At 40.4% G+C, this 21,848-nt stretch overlaps 1 protein-coding gene across 1 annotated transcript in view; it reads right to left on the bottom strand.

Moving 5' to 3' along the window:
- The window catches only part of LOC124619654 (coiled-coil domain-containing protein 170), a 451,315-nt gene extending 429,694 nt beyond the window's left edge, over nucleotides 1-21,621 (bottom strand). Inside the window, exon 1 of the mRNA XM_047146186.1 lies at nucleotides 21,504-21,621. Within this exon, the coding sequence (XP_047002142.1) occupies nucleotides 21,504-21,572 (69 nt within the window). The 5' untranslated portion in view covers nucleotides 21,573-21,621. The remainder of the gene's footprint in view (nucleotides 1-21,503) is intronic.
- Nucleotides 21,622-21,848: the final 227 nt, after the last annotated feature.

Raw genomic sequence — 21,848 nt, 5'->3', positions numbered from 1 at the left:
AGCACAAAGGTGACCACGACTCAGAATATGTCAGAGACGCCCAGCCTTATTCCAAAGTAACTGGTATCCCGACTGTCGGGACCACTTACTTGGCCATTCATACGTTGCCCGTGGTTCATGAACTAGGACATGACTACAGGAACCCAGACGAAAGAGAAGGTACCTGGATTCGGTTAAGAATGATTTTGAAGTAATAGGCTTAACATCAGAAGAGGCACGAATGTTAGCAGTGAATATGGGATCATGGAGGTATTTTATAAGGGGGGCTATGCTCCAGACTGAACGCTGAAAGGCATAATCAGTCTTAAATGATGATGATGATGATGATGATGATGATTAAGGTATATGTTCCCTTGGCGGTGTATAAAAATATAAGCTTCTAAAACTCTGCACTCAAAAGATACGGTCATTTATGTCATCTATTTTGATACTCCAAAACTCACTCTTCAGAACCTAGAGATGAAATCTCTGTATACATAATTTAGTATGGAGCCATCAGAGCGCGAGTACTACTTGCACTTGCCCTCTTTTTAAAACAGAAGAATGACGTAGAGCTCCAGGCTATTATTTCACTGCTAACCAAACTATGGCGATGAGAGTGGGTGATTGGAATCTAGTGACTCGGATCCAGAATCGGACTTCCCTGAACAGTGGTAAGTACCAGCTGGCAAATCCGAATTTTCTGTAGGCAGTAGACCGATCGTGGTCCGTACCGACCGACATGAAATGCAGCGCGTAGCGGTAACAAGCGCTGGTAGTTTTGAATGGAAGTCAGCTGGTCTCCCCCTGCTTGGCTGCTATTTCAGTAGGGCCACATTCCTTCGGCTGCACGTGCGGAATCGATTGCCCCGAGCCATGCATGCCACGGAACGGACGTACTCCACGTGTGATGAATAGCAGCTTCTGGCAACGATCACGATATTCCCGGAATGGGGACTCAGGCATTCGGACAGTATTACCGAAATATCGCGTCTTCCAGACAGATGTCATCTCTCTATACAGCATGTGCCACTCAATTCGATTTGGCAAACGTGCATTTAAGTTTCATATATCTTCAGCTTGAAACACACTACAAATATTCACTTATGATCGATGACGGAAATTCCAGGACGAACATTGACGATTCGAGGAAGTGCTATCGCGAACATCGTTGGGTAAAAAGAGAAGCTGATTCGAACTTTACTCTTTGGTTCTTACATCTGAACAAATTCTCAGTAGTACAGTGAAACGTTTCTCAACCCCGGACTGTATCAGGCAGAAACAGACCATCATCCTAATCGTGCAGTCTGTCGGAGCACGTCTCTCGGATTGTCCCAAACAGTCAATGTCACTGATGCTTATCTCCTACTTTCCATTATTTCAGTGAATTTAATTAATCTGCTTTATATTCCTATTACAGGGTAAAGCGCAGTCCTCCGTCATTTCCGTTATTTCTAGGGTGCTTGTTTTGAATCTCTGCTTATTTATCCAGAAAGAAATGAAAATCGTAAGTAGTAGTGAGTTTCTGGTAGATATAAGGGTCGTGACTGAAGGATCTAAGTAAGACAGATAAACAGGACATCTAGTTAGAACCTCAATCTCACACGTCTTTTCACATTTTACGACGTATTCATTGTACTACAGTTTCATCATTTCTGAACAGATTTCACTGAGTTCATGTTGTGTCATAGGTTTCATCCACATTGATTCCAATCATTTTATTTCAGCAGATGTAATTCAGCCGATGGATTTATTAAGTTGTAAGTGTGTCTAAGCTGCTACTATACGCATATTTTCAGTTAAGTTTTCCTAAAAATTCTAAAAGAAATTGATTTATAAATCTGTCATAAGCCAGAATGAGATTGTCACTCTGCAGCGGAGTGTGCGCTGAGATGAAATTTCCTGGCAGATTAAAACTGCGTGCCGGATCGAGACTCGAAGGCGGGACCGTTGCCTTTCTCGGGCAAGTGCTCTACCATCTGAGCTACCCAAGCACGACTCATGCCCCGTCCTCACAGCTTTACTTCCGCCTGTACCTCGTCTCCTATTTTCCAAACTTCGCAGAAGCTCTCCTGCGAACCTTGTAGAACTAGCACTTCTGGAAGAAAGGATATTGCGGAGACATGGCTTATTCACAGCCTGGGGGATGTTTCCAGAGTGAGATTTTAACTCTGCAGCGGAGTGTGCGCTGATATGAAACTTCCTGACAGATTAAAACTGTGTGCCAGGCCGAGACTCGAACTCGGGAGGATGGGGCGTGAGTCGTGCTTGGGTAGCTCAGATGGTAGAGCACTTGCCCGCGAAAGGCAAAGGTCCCGAGTTCGAATCTCGGTCCGTCACACAGTTTTAATCTGCCAGGAAGTCTTACATCTGCCATAATATGGTGTAGAGGTGTTACATACTGATGTTACAAGGAGAAGGAGACGAGACAGAAAGTATGTGAGGAAAAGGAAAGTGGAGATTTGTAAGAATCAAAAATTGTTCAAATGGCTCTGAGCACTATGGGACTTAACATCTGAGGTCATCAGTCCCCTAAAACTTAGAACTACTTAAACCCAAGTAACCTAAGGACATCACACACAACCATGCCAGAGGCAGGATTCGAACCTGCGCATAGAACCGCTCGGTCACAGCGGCCAGCAGTAATAATCATGCGGGATTTCAACGCTGTAGTAAGGGAAATAATTACGAGAGATTATGGGCTCGGTAATAAGAATGTGAAGAGAGCCTCCTTGAGTTCTGCAACAAATTTCATCTGTTAACAGAGAATACACGGGTCAGTAGTCACAAGAGGACTAAGTCCACTTGTAAAATGCTTGGAGACACTAGAAGATACCAGGTGAGTTTCATCTTAGTGGGAAAAAGATTTCGAAATCAGATATTTGATTTTAAAGTACACCCAGGGGCAGCTATAGACTCACAAGGACGCATCAACTTGACTTCATATTTCATGGAGAACAAAGCACATCTGCAAGATTTCACTTCTATAAATCGAACTCGCGTGAAAATTTCTGCCATATTTCTGATAGTAGGCAATTATGATATTCTAGAAGTAAACCTTTTAACTATCGCGCGCACCAGTTACTTGTCACTCGCTCCGTCCCGCCGCAGTCGCTGTTGCGTCCCTTGGGTAGTGAATTCAATAAATCGTACATAACGTATGGAAAAAGTGACATTAAAAATTAAACATATAAAAATGAACAAACTCTTATGTACGGATATTTTGTGTAATTACATCAGATATTAATTATATGGAAGACAATCAACAGAAATGTAGAGGCAAGCAGACATAAACAATCGCTGCATTGTAAACAGTGTACAAATATTATAATCTCTCTCTATTGATCGTTGTTGCTCGTTTGGTTTTGATATTGTTTCTCGTATGTCGTATCGAGCTACTTTTGCTTCATTTGTCATGAGAGCGATGATTCTTATCTGCACTTACAGGTCGGTATTGTGGTAAATGTAGCATGGTTATGTTTCTTAATACATTGTAAAGCAACGTTGAGCGTACATGTGTTCATTTATTAGATAATAACCTCAATTTGCCGCTTATTTGAGATTTTCCAGCAATTTAGCACTCCTGCTGCGCAGGCGGAAAGGATTATCGCTGACCGCTATTTGATCCGCCATTACGCGGACCTTTTAAATTTCAGTATATTTAAAACAGTGCACTCTAAGGCGCAACAGATGTTTAAAATGTGGAATAAATCATCTGGCGAGTATTCAAAGACAAAAACTTTGATCTGGATACCAGAACTCGACGTGAAGTAGATAAACTTCAAACATACGATCCTGGCTTGACTATATGAAACTGCGTAAGTAATAGACATTTTATTTCCATTTGCGCTGATACTGTGTTATTTCACGACATTTCTTGCCTCACAAATAGATGTGTTTGTGGTGGAATATACAGGGTGTTACAAAAAGGTACGGCCAAACTTTCAGGAAACATTCCTCACACACAAAGAAAGAAAATATGTTATGTGGACATGTGTCCGGAAACGCTCTCTTTCCATGTTAGAGCTCATTTTATTACTTCTGGTCAACTCACATTAATCATGGAATGGAAACACACAGCAGCAGAACGTACCAGCGTGACTTCAAACACTTTGTTACAGGAAATGTTAAAAATGTCCTCCGTTAGCGAAGATACATGCATCCACCCTCCGTCGTACGGAATCCCTGATGCGCTGATGCAGCCCTGGTGAATGGCGTATTGTATCACAGCCGTCCACAATACGAGCACGAAGAGTCTCTACATTTGGTACCGGGGTTGCGTAGACAAGAGCTTTCAAATGCCCCCATAAATGAAAGTCAAGAGGGTTGAGGTCGGGAGAGCGTGGAAGCCATGGAATTGGTCCGCCTCTACCAATCCATCGGTCACCGAATCTGTTGTTGAGAAGCGAACGAACACTTCGACTGAAATGTGCAGGAGCTCCATGGTGCATGAACCACATGTTGTGTCGTACTTGTAAAGCACATGTTCTAGCAGCACAGCATCCCGTATGAAATCATGATCACGTGCTCCATTGAGCGTAGGTGGAAGAACATACTGACGAAGCTAAAATGAGCTCTAACATGGAAATTAAGCGTTTCCGGACACATGTCCACGTAACATCTTTTCTTTATTTGTGTGTGAGGAATGTTTCCTGAAAGTTTGGCCGTACCTTTTTGTAACACCCTGCATACAGAGTGTATCAAAAAGAATCATCCGATTTTAAAGAAATCATAACTATTATGTTATTTGAGATACGTGCGTGAACAACGTACTGTTGGAAAGAGCAAACTCTCGAGTTTTACATGGTTCCCGCTAGGGGGCAGCAGTGTGTGCCCACTTCAGTTCTAGTAAAAATGGTGGTGGGGCTACAGAAAGCAATTTGTGTTCTACATTTTGCGCAGTACGTGTCAGTAATAACTATTCAGCGTGACTTTAGTACAAGGTATGGTGTGGATGCTCCTACAGCACAGAGCATTAGACGATGGCATGAACGATTCCGAAAAACAAGTTGTTCGTGTAAAGGCAAATCACCGGGCTGCCCCCGAGTGTCTGACACAGACGTCGAACGCATCCGCCATAGTTTCACAAGGAGTCCGCAGAAATACGTTCGCCGTGGAGCTCGACGGCTCAACATGCTCCCGATGTCCGTCTGGGGCGTATTGTGTCTACATTTACAAATGAAACCATACAAAATCCAGCTTCTGCAAGCTCTTTGTGAAGGTGACAATCAACAATAAGTGGAGTTCGCTAATGCCGTTCTTGGCAAGATGGAGGATGACAGTTTTTTTTCCACGCTTAGTGTTTAGTGACGAGGCAACATTCCATTTAAATGGAAACGTGAACCGTCATAATATGAGTTGCACAGCATGAGAGGTGCTCCCCAAAATGTAATGTGTTTTGTGCAGTTTCACGGGAGAAGGTTTACGGTCCATTTTTCTTTGCGGAGAACACTGTTACAGGAAGCACATATCTCTATATGCTTGAGAACTTTTTTCCCACGGTTGGAGACTGATTCGAACGACTTCATTTACCAACCGGATGGAGCAACGCCACGCTGGCATCTGAATTTTTAAAACAAAGGATTACTGAACGATGGATCGGTCGCACTGGACCAAATGATTCAGCCTTACGTTATGGCCTCCAGGGTCACTGCACCTAATTGTATGTGATTATTTCTTGTGGGGGTTTATAAAAGACTCTGTTTATGTGCCTCCGTTACCAAGAACAATGAATGAAATGAGACATCGCATAACAGCAGCTGTGGAAGCTGTAACTCAAGATATGCTCTTTGCAGTGTGGGAATAATTTGAATACTTCACTAACATATGCTGTGCATCTCAAGAGGGGCATATTCATCACCTATGAAAAGGTATGAAAAAAACTTACTGCGTTTCCCGTCCACCAAAAAACAAAATTCATTGTTTACGTTTATTAGTTTCAGAAATATAGGCGTGCCAAATCGGATGATTCTTTTTGGTACACCTTTAGATAACCCATGTACATCAAGTGCAACAGTATAGCCTATGTGATTTTTTTTGTTAGATGCTAACAAATATGAACCATTTAGTCTGCAAAAGGGTCAGATTGACATTAGTGTAAATTTTCAGCGTTTTCAGGCGACATTAATACGAACAATGGCAAACAGCACCGACTCTGCACTCTATCATCTGAAACATCTTAACACAACTTTTTATAACTCATACTCCGCAAACGTGGTGCCCTGTGAAGTGGGTGAGATGAAAAACCATGTGTATGAAGCATTTTAAGACCGAGCAGTAATTGTATATTTATAAATCTGTTTCATATCCGACTGAGAGAAAGAGGATGTACTTGAGAAGCTACCAGAGAGAATCAATATATAAACTGCGCATAATTCAGGTAATAACGGCAATAACTTAGATTTACTGTCATGAAGGAATAGTCAGTGCACAGTGGAACCAGGGTAAGCATGGTAATGTGTATTCTAGCACTAAATCATATGCGTGTGTGTGTATTTTTTCCCCCTGTGTCAGTTCTAGTGTAGGGTTTTATTGTGATTTCATTTTGTTTGTCTCCCAAAAGTCTTGTTGTTCCTCGTGTGACAAATATGTTTAGGCAGAGGAAATGAGCTGAACAGCAAGATAGCCAAGACCTGTCGCAAGTAGAAACGCGTCACCTACAGTGCACGAACTCGACAATCTGTTGGAAGTGACTGATGCTGATAGTAAATTATTAACTGACACTATAAGTGAACTAGGTGCTCCGTCTTTTGCCACTGGCAGTACAACGGAAGTGACGAATAGTCAAACTACGCCTAAAAGGCAGTTTGAACAAACCAAAACTGATAGTTTACCGAACATAGCAAAGGGTTCACCGAACACGAACGTGTACAACCATAACGAGATACCAAGATTTTAAAAGAAATAAAAAATGAGTTTACTCAGCTGAAAGAAGTGTACAAGGATGTACTAGAATTGATACAGACCTTGTCCACGCAAATAACTTCCTTGCAGACAGAGCAGTTACGAGAGAAAGAGGAGGTGTCAGAATTGACAGAAAGATTCGACGTTTTAGCGGTCGAAGCCAACGAAGGTAGATCACAAATATCAGGAAGAAACTAAGAAGCGTGATGAAACATTCAACCAATGGTTGCAGCCACGGATGGAGAAATCAGTCATCAAGTAGAGTAAAAGATGGAGTAATACAGAATTTAGTAGGGGTAATCCTGGAAAACCTATAGTAAGTAGCAATTTATCAACTGTTGCGTCGGATGACACTATTAAAAACCAAACATAATACTATACTATGGCAAAGCCACATACCAGAGTGTGTTAAACCAGATCCCCGTTCTCGTAACAGCAACAGACAGGGTGATAATGTTCACACAGCCAATGCAGACAGGTATAGCAATACTAATATGTTTCAGTGTGAGCGTAGACCCACACATGTTGGCTGTTATCCATGCGGTTTGCGACAACAGAACCCACGTGATATTTCGCAAGGGGTTATGTCACAAATTGTGAGCAACTTAAGTCGATGTAATCACTGTCCTTTTGAACACAGTTCAGTTGTGGGGGCAGTATTTCCTAAGTCGGAGTTTGCCATGCAAGAGTGTTTGATAAAGAGAACGTAGTTCCAACTTTTTACTGACGACAAAAAGTCAGTTCACCCAGTTGTTTTCATACGCAGTTTTAGGAACATTTTACCTAAAACTTGGAGTGAGAGACAGAAGATTCATTTTGTACAATCTCACATCCAAGGTGAACCAGCCTTGTGGGCTACGCAGGTCTCTGAACCTTGCAAAACGCAGGAAATGTTTGAGAAAACATTCCTTGCGAAATTTTCGTCCACTGGCGTTCAAGAAAGACTTAGGAAACAGTTTTATTCACCTGAATCTTACAACACAAAACAGGGCACGTTAAGATAGTATTTTGAAAAATACATCAACAAGACTAAATATTGGGACGAACCAATATCTAACAGATATCTATGTTATCAGGGTATTGAAGGCAAGATGGCCACATCACATAAAATAAATGTTAATTAATGTGTCAGAAAACGACACAGAACAATTTATGTCATTGTTAGATTCAATCGATCTTATACAAGAAGATTTGAAGTACAATAACGACTGTAGCAACGCCTGCATGTCGCCATCAAAACAGAACAAGGGAAACCCTTCTTCACAATACAAAGGCAACGGCAGCAGAAAGGGTGATTATGGTAATAATAGTAACCATAACTCACAAAACGGTTACAATATCACCAACAGCCAGTCATTCATCTGAAAGAGAGGTCATGAGAACAGAGGTAGCTCTAGTCCTAGCAAAAATCCTAACCTGGAAAGTTCTAAACAACGGGGATACTCTGCACCATGAAGCAATAGTCAAGGCCGAGGACAGAATAATACTCCGAATAATAATTTTAATAACCGAAGCACTGTCACAGTGTTGAATCCTCAGGCTCCGCAATGGAGCGGTAATAACCATCAGACAGTGAGAATAGTCGAATTGGCAGCAGAGGTACACCAGCCAGGTATATCTGCGTCGAAAAACCAAATTCTGTCATAATCCGCTCTCTGTTGTTGGCCGTGGCGAACAAGCAGAGCAAATTACTCAAATTCTTAGTTATGAATTACAATTACAGAGATTCAATAACGGATGTAACTTGCAAGAGGAATTATTAGAAGAACAAGATCTTGTCTAAGTGCAGAGAAAGAGATAGAGGCTACAGTGGGAGGAAGTGTTTACGGTACACACGTGAATGTAGTATTCGCTACTGGAGTTTCTACAAACGGGATGAGCGTAGAGCGTTAACACACACAGTCAACACGGATTTAGAAAACATCGTTCTTGTGAAACACAACTAACTCTTTACTCGCATGAATGTAGAGTGCTATTGACAAGGGATTTCAAATTGATTCCGCATTCCTGGATATCCAGAAGGCTTTTGACATTGTACCACACAACTAGTTTATAGTGCAATTGCGGTCATATGGAATATGGGTTCGTGATTTCCTGTGAGAGAGGTCACAGTTCGTAGTAATCGACGACAGTCATTGAGTAAAACAGAAGTGATTCCTGGCGTTCGCCAAAGCAGTGTTATAGCCCCTTTGTTGTTCCTTATCTATATAAACGATTTGGGAGACAATTTGAGCAGCCGTCTTAGGTTGTTTGCAGATGACGCTGTCGTTTATCGACTGGTAAAGTCATCAGAAGATCAAAACAAATTGCAAAACGATTTAGAAAAGGTATCTGTACGGTGCGAAAATTGGTAATTGACACTAAATAACCAAATGTGTGAGGTCATTCACATGAGTGCTAAAAGGGATCCGTTAAACTTCGGTTACACGATAAATCAGTCAAATCTAAAGGCCGTAAATTCAACTAAATACCTAGGAATTACAATTACAAACAACTTAAGTTGGAAGGAACACACAGAAAATGTTGTGGGGAAGGCTAACCAAAGACTGCGTATTATTGGCAAGACACTTAGAAAATGTAACAGATCTACCAAGGAGACAACCTACACTACGCGTGTCCCTTCTCTTTTAGAATACTGCTGCACCGTATGGGATCCCTACCGGATAAGATTGATGGAGTACATCAAAAAAGTTCAAATAAGGGTAGCACGTTTTCTGTTATCGCGAAATAGGGGACAGAGTGTGCTAAAATGATACAGGATTTGGGACCGACATCATTAAAACAAAGGCGTTTTTCGTTGCGGAGGAATCTTCTCACGAAATTCCAATTGCCAACTTTCTCCTCCGAATGCGAAAATTTTTTGTTGACGCCGACCTACATAGGGAGAAACGATCACCATGATGCAATAAGGGAAATCAGAGCTCGTACAGAAAGATACACGTGTTCGTTCTTTCCGCGCACAATACGAGATTGGAATAATAGAGAATTGTGAAGGTGGTTCGGTGAACCCTCTGCCAGGCACTTAAATGTGATTTGCAGAGTATCCACGTAGATGTAGATGTAGAGCTTCTCCAGAGGCTAACCCAAGTGGAAAGAATATCCACTTTGCCAGTGAAAAATTGTCTGGTAACTGGAGTCATAGGAGCACTGCCGCAATTGATTAAATATCAAATACAAGTTGTAATCGACATCGGAAAGGAATCTATATTAACTTTCTTGTCGTCCAGGGATTTTCGGACACTTGTATTTGGAGTTGTGGATTTCTCGGGGAGAGAGGGACAAATTGACCTCTCTAAAATGGTTCAAATGGCTCTGAGCACTATGGGACTCAACTGCTGAGGTCATTAGTCCCCTAGAACTTAGAACTAGTTAAACCTAACTAACCTAAGGACATCACAAACATCCATGCCCGAGGCAGGATTCGAACCTGCGACCGTAGCGGTCTTGCGGTTCCAGACTGCAGCGCCTTTAACCGCACGGCCACTTCGGCCGGCGCATGACCTCTCTCGTGGAGAAGCCACATTGTTCGATAAAGGCAAATGAGTAGCTTTGGCATTAGTGCGGACCAAGGAAACACATGATAGATTTTGCCAGAATGTAAAAGTTTTATCTAGGAGGTCTCAGGTTTTGCATATTTGTGATACCTCTGAGAAGGAACTTTACTACTCTGACGATCGGGAAGGCATTGCTCCCCATATTGAGGAAGAAATAGAATTAAAGGGACAGGAGTCGGAATACTTATCCACCAAGCAGCAGGATGAGATGAAACACTTGTGTGACTATGTCAAAGTGTTTTCAGACAAGCCTGGAATAGTCAATGGCTATGAGTACAGCATTGAGGTAATACCTCATGAAGTGTATTGCCATGCTAATTATTCTGTACCTTGGAATAAGGACGAAGTAACCAAGGAAATATGCAGAATGTTTGAGTAGGATGTAATACAGCCTTCACTTTCACAGTATAGCAATCCCTTGGTTGCAGCAGCTGAGGCTGGAGGCAACTTTTGCCTAGTCTTAGATCCTCCAGAAGTAAATAAATTAATAATACCAGTACGAAGCAGACCTGAGAATTTGGAAGAGCAAATCCAAACGTTTTTTGGTGTAAAGTTTATAAGAACAATATATTTAAAAGCCTCATATTGGAAGATAATCTCAACAGACGAATGTAGAAAATATACAGCGTTCATATTTCACGGACGTAGTCATCAGTTCCCTGTTCCGAGTAATAGTTTTATGTAAGGATGAACGTAAATGCTGGAGTGTTCATTACAACTGTTGACACCATTCTTGGCAGATTTATTAGACAAACTTATTGTCTATGTGGATGACTTGCTAATTGCTATGTCCAAATGGGAAGAACACTTAGAAATACCTGAAAGAGTACTGCAAAGATTTGCCGCAACCCGGGTGAAGGCAAACTTAGAAAAATCAAAATATCGTTGAGAAACAAAGTTTCTATGTCATATCATTTCACCGGCAGGGATTTTACCTGACCCCAAAAAGCTTATTGCAATCGAGGAACTCCCACGACCTTGTACAAAAAGACAGTTAAAAGCGTTTGTAGGCGTGGTGTCATTCTGCCGTATGTCCCTATCAGGCCAAGTAGTGAATCGTGAAACGATGCTAAGCTTACTCAACAAGATGTACCATGGGTATGGACAGAGAAATGTAATAATATTTTTAATGATATCAAGGAAGCATTGTTAAATGCAAATCTTCTGCACCTTCCCAACGTGAACAACGAGTTCTGTATTGCTACAGATGCTTCATCATATGGACTCGGATGTTGTTTGTTCCAAATAGAAGAAGTAGATGGGCAGAAAGAGTTGAGAGTAATACGATTTGCTAGCAGAGTAATGACTAGCTGCGAGCGTTCATACTTGGTTGTGGAGAGAGAAGTCCTGTCTTTAGTGTGGGCGGTCAAGAAGTCTATTTTTACATATATGGGAGTTGACACAGCACTCGTATCAGATTAAAATCATGTACATGAAAGGTAGTGACAATATCATTGCAAATGCGGTTTCGTGATTATCTCAAGGAATGGACGATCTAATCGAGCTCATATAGGAGTCTACTAAGCTTAAGGCGTTCATGATTAAAGACCGAGTACATAGGAGGAAACATTTCCTACAAATGTGTTAATCTCAAGGAATGGACGATCTAATCGAGCTCATATAGGAGTCTACTAAGCTTAAGGCGTTCATGATTAAAGACCGAGTACATAGGAGGAAACATTTCCTACAAATGTGTTAAAAACATGGTGGCTCTGCAGGATGCAGACGACACCAGCAACAAAATAAAGACAATTTTGAAACACAATCTGACGTGTTCCCTTAGCCAGGTCTAGAAGATAGAGGAGATTCTATTTTGCATCACCGAAAGAGTATGGACTCACAAGATTGGTGCGTGTGTATAGCAGAGACTAATTTTACTGACTTCGTCGATACACACATTTAACTTGGGGGCACGTTAGTGTTACAACTGCGTGGCAATATTAAAGAGATGTGGTTACGTTGTTAACCTATAAAGAAAGGTGCAAAAGATAATCCGCACGTGTAAGATACGCCAGAAGGCAGAACCACACAACGTGTTGGGTAAGGATCTCTTGCTCACAGTGGTATCTACAACTCGTGTCAGTTGACATAGAAACAAAGTTTCTAGGTCATGTAATTCCACCACAAGGGGTGAAATTAAGTACATACTAGCAGTCGACACAAAAAGTTTTCTGTGTGTGGTACCATGTCACAATGTATAAAACTACTGCTGCTGGTTTTTTCCTCCAGCAGCATTAGCTTTATACATTATGACGCGGTTCCACACCCAAAAAAGTTTTATGTCGACTGATTCTGGCCGCGGAAGCCCACTCAATTATATATACTAGCAGTATATATGTTTTCAAAATAAATGGAACTGAACTGCTTGAAGGACTCAACAACCCCCATCTATATTACGAAAGATAATACAGGATTATATCCCCAAGGTAGGCAAACCGAGGGCAATAGTTTCTGACAATGCTTCATACTTTAGCGGTAACAAGTGGAGGCAAACCATGAAAGAGTTTGGTACAAAACATATATTAATACCCCGTTTCCATTCGGAGGCAGGCCCCGTGGAATGAATATTTAAGGAGGTAAATAGATTCATGAGCATTTACATACATAATCAACATACGCTGTGGGCGGAATAGTATCCGTATATGAGAAATTACATAATAATGTTCCACACTTTGCGACTGGATTTGCATCATTCGAAGTGTTGTTGGGCAAAAGAGAGGAGTGGAGAAGTCCGTTATAACAGTTACCCAAAGGTAAATGTACCAGAAAACAAATCGTAAAGCAAGTTTTGGCTAACTTGATAGAGTCTGCCAAGCAGAGGAAAGCTAATTATAACAAAAGTATTAAAAGTACTGTGTCATACAATATACGAATAAATGATCTGGTGCTAGTAAGGGCCCATCCTAAGTCTTGTGGACTTAGTAAACGAAACAAGAAATAACAATTGTTATATGAGGACCCATACAAGATTGTAGCCACACAACATGAATGTAGCTTCTTACTGGCCGATGAAAAGACCAACAAAGTCAAAGGGTGTACCCGTACAAATGTTTAAAGAAATTTGTAAATAGTAGTGAGATCATTATGTAAAGCAAGGATCATTACTTTTTTCTACTTAGTGTATAAGATCTATTTTTGTAAAGCACAACATTCCTTAGTTTTGCACTTAGTATGCAAGTTGGTGATTGTAAAGTCAACACCTGATTACTTTATGTGTATTTAGTATGCAAGTTTGCAAAATATTCACAGACTTCAAAGTCATATTTAAAGAACGAAATAAAGTTTAAAGTGCCTGCGATTAGCAGTGAGATGAACAGGAAAGAGCTGTTGCTGTTATGTAAAGTTTCCGTTACAGTTTTATTGCATTTTCCAATTTTTCAAAGAGATATGAATATTTGAGATTGATGCAAATTAATTAAAGATTAGTTTAGTGTAAGTATGCAAATTAATTAAAGATTAGTTTAGTGTAAGTATGTAAATGATGCCTACTGTGCATTGCGCTATCAGGAATTGTATAGGCTTGGTGTTTACCCTCAGCATACAAAAACTTATCTTGCTATTTAATTTCTTTACACGTCTGGAGTTTTACTGAAGCTTAGTTTCGTAGTTTATAGCTATGTGTTAAGACAGCATGTACAGAAGTTCTTAAGGTCAATGAGAATTTTTAAATGAAAATGTGTATTCGTGTATTCCGAATTGTAAAGTCAAGCCAGTATATGCAATCAAGATCTCGAAAATCTGTACTTAAGGAATTGGCAGATGGAAGGCAGATGCTATACAGGTTTGCAATAGGCAATGTAAAGATCTGTGATCAATGTACTACATGTGTTTTCAATGTAAATAGTTCAAATTGGTGAAAATTTAATACTGTACAGTGACGAGAGGTCATGTTTTAGAACAGTATCTCATGTAACAGAGATCGTTTTCTAAAATGTCAATACAATATGAAGACTCTTACAACCCAACGGTGTTGTGATTTGCATGTCTACAAGCCTCTTGCTCAATAAGTGTGAGGGTCATGTGCCTAGAGGTGATGTACCCCGAATGTATACCGAATGTGTGTGGAACTGCTGTAGTTATATGCGGACAAAAACCCAGCATATTCGCTGTCTGCGATACTGTCAAAAACAATGTATGAAATACTTCTAAATAAGCTCAAGTACTGTGGTATGAATGGGACAGGGCTCAAATGGTTTAAATCATACCTAATTGGAGGAGTGCAGAAAGTTCAAATAAGCAGTTCACATAATATGCAAAAAACTGGTGATTTCTCAAACGGGGGAAAGTCAAGAACACTGTGCCACAAGGTTCGGTCTTGGGTCCTCTGCTGTCCTTAATATATATTAATGACTTGCCATTCTATGTTCACGAAGGTGCAAAGCTGGTACTTTTTGCCGATGATACAAGTATAGCTATCACACCCAACAGACAACAATTAACTGTTTTTCAGAAAATCATTAAGTGGTTCTCTACAAATGGGCTCTCATTAAACTTTGACAAAACACAGTACATACAGTTCCACACAGTAAATGGAATGACACCATTAATAAATATAGACTTCAATCAGAAATCGGTAGCTAAGGTAGAATATTCAAAATTTCTAGCTGTATGCATTGATGAGGGGTTGAACTGGAAAAAAAAACACATTGAAGATCTGCTGAAACGTTTGAGTTCAGCTATTTATGCTATTAGGGCCATTGCAAATTTTGGCGAAATACATCTCAGTAAATTAGCTTACCACACCTATTTTCATTCTCTTCTTTCGTATGGAATGCACTGAGTAAAAGAGTGTTCATTGCACAAAAGTGTGTAATCAGAATAATTGCTGGTGCTAATCCAAGATTATCCTGCAGACATTTATTTAAAGAGCTAGAGATCTTCACTGTAGCCTCACAAATATAATATATATATATATATATATATATATATATATATATATATATATATATATATATATATCTTGGATTAGCACCAGCAATTATTCTGATTACACGCTTTTGTGCAATGAACACTCTTTTACTCAGTGCTGAGTTACCCCAGAATATCATATAATCACTTATGAAATTTGTTATTAACAGTCCGAACGAATTCAAAAGTAATAGTGTACATGGCTACAACACTAGGAGAAAGGATGATCTTCACTACTCAAGGTTAAATCTAACTTTGGCTCAGAAGGGGGTAAATTACGCTGCTAAAAAAGTTTTTGGTCACTTACCTAATAGCATCAAAAGTCTGACAGCCATATAGCATTTAAAAGCAAATTAAAAGAATTTCTTAATGGCAGCTCCTCCAACTCATTAGATGAATTTTTGTATATAGCAAGTGGGTAATTTCCCCAATTCCCACAAAAAAAAAATTAAAAATATCAAGTGTCATGTAATATTTTGTGTCATGTAATATTCTGTGTCATGTAATATCTTGTATAAACACTTTTTATTAACCTGACACGTTCCACATCTTTGCGAAGTGTCGTATTCATGATCTATGGAACAAGTACTAATCTAATCTATACAGACGCGAAATCAGTATTTGTGGAGCGCGTAGTTTTGTGGAGCGCGTAGTACCAGCGTGCAGCCGTCAAACAAGAAAGTTTTTGACTGAGAGTAAGCTGTGTGAACATGAACTTCGTAATCCCTGCTGCATTGAACTGGTAAAAAGTAAACATGACAAGGAAGACGCATCCGCCGGCCGCTGTGGCCGAGAGGTTCTAGGCGCCTCAGTCCGGAACCGCGCTGCTACTACGGTCACAGACTCGAATCGTGCCTCGGGCATGGATGTGTGTGTGTTGTCCTTATGTTATTTAGGTTTAAGTAGTTGTAAGTTCTAAGGGACTATAGTTCAATTCTTTTATCTTGGCGGCTCGCGCATGCCCGCCCAGACGCGGGAGATTGCTGCGTTGCCAGTTGTACGAGCCAAGAGAACCAGCGCCATAGTATAATTCGCAAACTTACGTTTAGGGGGGAGCGCGCAGTTTATGAAGTAAAGCCACCACGGCCGCATTAACCCTTTCGCTGCTACAGAGACGTGCTCCCCGCATTCCGCGCTGTGCGCGATTTTGTCATCACTGCACTGCTCGCCTGTGCAGACACATGGTGTTTCGACTGCTTTGACACACTTCATCATTCGATTTCACAAAAACTATTTGGCCCAAAAATTTGATTTTTACGTATCTTCTTGACTGATACCTTCCCCCCAAAAAAGACTTAATTTTGTTTCGATATTCAACGCAGTTATTGTGCAGCATTAGATGTAGTAAACCACTGCACGAAATTTTGAAGAGTTTGCAGAGGTAAAAGTCCATAACGTATCTTTCCGTATTGTCGATTTTAGAAATTTCAAAAAATTACATTCAAACGAATAAAATTCTTCTTTTTATCTCATTTTGTTCTACATTGTTCGGAGAATTTGTTCGAGGCGGACGTCCGATGACACGCGTTCATGTTCTTTGTCGATCCATTCACTCAGTTCTTTATTACAGAGGGTAGCTAACCCTCTGACCGAGCACGCTGAGCTATCGTGCCGGCTAGCCATTCACTTTAACCATTACGCTAACGCAGCTCGTCATTCAATACATCTTCCGGAGGACTTTAATATATCTCACAAAATACCGACAAACACTGTTGGTATGACTATGAATTACTCACGTTTCGTCAAAGTACAGTAGGAAATAAACAATTACCGCTGTTCTTTATTGCGAAAAAGCGGTTAGTGAGAATGCTACAAACACCTTTCCATGCTATCGCCTGAATTAGGAGGCTTATTGCTTGTTTGGTTTAATTACTTAATAGAATATGAAGCAATTGGTATAAAGAATGCTTTTTCCAAACTTTCTATAAAAGAGTCTGCTGCCAAGACATTGCTTTTGTTCAATTGCTTTATTTATGACTGAACGTTTCTAAAACTGAAGACACTCGTCCATGCTCTGCACTGCAGTCGAGCTCTGGCAACGTCATTCTCTGTTCATTGGCTGACTGTGCTTTGTGACGTCAGATGCGCAGAACGAACCTAAACTCGGCTGCCGTCGTAAATGACGCGCACTTTAATGACCTCAGATGCTAAGTCCCATAGTGCCTAGAGCCATTTGAATTTGAAGACGCATTGTCAAGGGACCAGAACTGGCCTTCATGGATCAAATTCGTGACTAACGACTAGCGTCCTCTCCCTACCAAACAACAAAAAGTTTAGACATTGTCTAATACATAATTGGTGGTTTCAGTCCAGCCGAACGAGGCAGCACACGTCGGCGGCGTATGCAGGGCAGCCATCCGCAGCCGACGGGATCGCGGCTTCGACTACCGCTCTTGCCGGACGTGTCCTCGACCACACACGCCGAGAATCAACGCACCATGTTGACCACAGCGTCCCACAGCAGCCGTCGGAGAAGCCTTTAGTTGATTTTGCATTGTATAATGATAGGAAATTTCAAACAAAGAAGTTTGTAACATTTTCGTCATATTCAAAGACGTTTCACTAGAATGCAATTTCCTTTACACAAGTTGCATGAACATTAAGAGTCTGGTGTTTATCTATAATATTACGAATATGGAGTGCGAAGGGGAGGTGGGGTCCGTCTGTGCAGGGTTTCTGGTAAAGCCTGCTTTTTCCCGTGCACCGCGCCATCGATTAATGGCTCAAGTTATTGGACCCTATCTCCATAAACTGAAGGGTAATCAAAGCAGCAAAAACTTTAATCAAAAATTAAGCAGCAAAAACAAGTACAGTGATCCCATTAACTGTAAATGAACTGTAGAATCTTGATGTGTGAAAGCTATGACAAAGTGAACCGTACAGTGTACGTGTGCTGTTTACGAACTGTGATAAATAAACTTATGCATTGTGTGATAGGCATGCAAGTGGTATGTCCACAACAACGTTGCATTTTTGCGTGCCTCTCTTGGGTAGTGAATTGAATAAATCGTACAAAATGTATAGAAAAAACTGACATTAGAAATTAAAAACAATATTTTCAAACGAATAAAAATGAGCAAACTCTTATGTAGGGATATTTTGTGTAATTATGTTAGATCTTAATTATATGAAAAACAATCAAAGAGATATAGACGCAAGCAGACAAAGAATCGCTACTATTGCAAAAAGTGTATAAATAGCAGCTCACAATTAGAATCTCTGTCTATCGATCGTTATTGCTCGTTTGGTTTTGATCGTGTTGCTCGTATGTCGTATCGAGCTACCTTTGTTACATTTATTATAAGAGCAATTGTTCTTATCTGGACTTACCGGTCGGTATTCTGATAAATGTATCATGGTTACGTTTCTTAATAGCCTACACCGTAAAGTATCACTGAGCGTACATGTATTCATTTATTTGATAATAAACTCCATTTCCCACTTATTTGAGATTTTCCAGCAATTTAGCACACCTTCTGCGGAGGCTAAAGGGAATATCGCTGACCGCTATTTGATCCGCCATTACGCAGACCTTTTAAATCTCAGTATATTTAAAACTAACGGCACACTCTAAGGTGCAGCAGATGTTTAAAATGTGGAATAAATGATCCTGGGGAGTGTATAAGCGCAAAAACTTTGATCTAAATACCAGATATTGACGGAAGTAGAAAAACGTAAAACATTCGATCCTGGCTTGAGTGTATGAAACTGTGTAAGTAGTAGTAGTAGTAGTAGAAGCAATAGCAGCTTTATTCATCTGTAGATCTCTTTTTATAAGGATACAGGATATGCCAAAGTATGTACAAGTTTAGTACAATTTGAAATAAGCTAATTCGTATACACATACACTTACAGACTTCTAGTTGGAGACAATTATTAGATTTACTCCTGGTATACAATATTTTTTTTTTTTTACAAATAACTTATTACATAATGTAATGCCGCACTGTTCACTCATATCTCACTATCAGTCACTGTACACACTATTCACACACTGTTTCATAACACTTCACTCACCCCACACACACACACACACACACACACACACACACACACACACACACACACACACACACACTCACACGTGATCTCTGGGCCATTTTCTGTACCACAACTTCCCATGTGCTATCCTGAGAAACCTGTGTCATCATCCCTCTATAATAAGTGAGATGATGAGCTCAGAAAGAGGAAGAGATGTTAGTAATGTACTATGCATAGCTTGATGGGTAAGTTTTTCTAGAAAAGTAAAAAAAATAGTGTGAAGGTATTATGTGGAATGTTGGATGTTTTATAATCATTATTATTTATCTGTATAACTTTTTTAACCAGACCCCTACTCTATTTTGTATAAGTAATGCTTAAGTGTATAAAATGTACTGCATAACAGCTACTTTTAGCTGCCTTTTTAAATTAGTGTATTTTTGCTATTTCTTTAATCTCTTTTGGTAATTTATTGTACAGTTTTATTCCTTGGTAGAAATGGCTGCCGGAAAATTGGAAAAAAACCATAAAAAGAAATGACCCTTAGATGAACAGTCTGCATAGAAAAATGCCAAAATAACTTTTGCAGAATTTAAAGCAACAGAAATCAGCAAAACTGGAATATACAGGGTGTTTCAGGAAGGATTTTACAATTTTAAAAACTCATATAAATTTATTGAAAGAAGATATAGAGCTGGGTGTAGTGTTATATTGTAGGGAAATACTAAGTTTTTTTTACCTTAAACTAAAGGTGTATGTGGCTTCCGTTGGTTATCCTGCACACATCCCATCAGAAGTCAATTTCTTGCCCAACTCGCTGTATCGTTGCAGATGTAACATGCTCAGTTGTGGCCTAAATTCCTGCTCAAATTTCAGATAGGGAAACCGGCACAGGAGGTGCAAACACGATATCCATGATGAATCTTCATAAAAAAATCGAGTGGTGTCAGGCCTGGGGAACGTGGGGGCCATGCAATTGGCGCATCATGGTCAGTCAGTGACGTGGAAAGCAGTCACTGAGAAAATCGCGGACGTCATCCAGGTAGTGGGGTGGTGCACCATCTTGCATGAAGTAAAGATTTCTTTCTTGGTCATCCTCATCGATCTGTGGTATCAAAAATTGTAACATATCCAGGTACACATCCCACTGATGGCTCTCTCACGGAAAAAAGACGGCCGTACACTTTGTTCTTGCTCAGTGCACAAAAAACGTTCAGTTTAGGGCTATTACGAACATGTTTCAGTGTTTGATGTGGATTTTCACCGCCACTAATCCTACAGTTATGTGGTTATGTGTGTTAACCTTGCCACGTAAGTGAAAATCGACTCGTCAGAAAAGATGATTTTGTCCAGGAAATGTTCATACTCATGTAATCGATTTAACATATCCCCACAGAAGTCCATGCGAGCAATTTTATCAGTGTCTCTTATTGCTTATACAATCGTCGATCTGTACGGTTTTAAATGTAAATGGTTTCTCAACATACGTTAAACAGTCGTATGTGGAATCTGCAGTTCGTGAGATGCACGTCGGGTCGATTTCGTAGGGCTATTGACAAAACGATGTCTTCCTCGCACAACAACGTCGTCAGATGTACTTGGACGACCTGATGATTTCCCACGTTTTACCGAACGCCCTGTTTCTACACAACATTTATGCCACTCTTAAATTGTAGGCCTACCATGAGGATCGTTAGCGTACTTGGCACGGAAATTACGCTGAGCTGTTGTCGCCGCCTTGGATTCTTCAAACCAAAACATACAGCTAGCACGCTTGGGTCCAGTGAAGGCAGCCATCTTTAACGCAACTACCGCCAGCGCTCCTTGCGGTGCCATTCGGCACTAGCGAACTATGAGAGACAAACTTGATGTATTTGCCTACAAATTGACACTACAATCACCTCTGTAGGTACTATGAATTAATTTATATGAATTTTCAAAGTTGTAAAGTCCTTTTTGAAACAGCTGTATTGGCAGACATTTTGCATACTACATTATTCACAGAAGTGGAATAAAGGTTTGGCTCGATATCCCCCATTTTAACAGACCAGGATAAGTTTTATACATCGTGTGTGTATTCTTTCGTGGCAATATCATGCACATTTGCAGTAATGAACACGTTGTACATTTTCTACGTGTGGTGGAACATGAGCTCCAATAATTACAAGTTGCACTCACCGTCTCCAGGTCTCGGCAGAGAATCTCAAAAATTTCCCAGTCTTCTGGCGCGTTGCCAGGACGCTCCATACTCAGCCGCAGCTAGTGAGCCTGCGCCGCGCCCCAGCTGTGTATGCAACCTGTGGAATTTGCCAAAGAGTCGTTAGCAGTTGCTCCTGAAGATGAGGTCTAGTATATTGCAAGTCAGCCGAAAGTATCATTAGGGGTCCCACACATTGTTAATTGCTCGATCTGTCTGCAGACTTTAAAATCTATTTGTGAAATGCAGACTGGAAAGACATGCAGAACACACTAGGCATCAATAAAAAAAAAGTAATGTATTCTGTAACAAAGTCTACAGCTCTC

Source organism: Schistocerca americana, chromosome 6 (assembly GCF_021461395.2).
Source record: "Schistocerca americana isolate TAMUIC-IGC-003095 chromosome 6, iqSchAmer2.1, whole genome shotgun sequence".
In the NCBI taxonomy this organism is placed as follows: Eukaryota; Metazoa; Arthropoda; class Insecta; order Orthoptera; family Acrididae; genus Schistocerca; species Schistocerca americana.
This window is presented reverse-complemented; position numbering and strand designations above follow the sequence as displayed.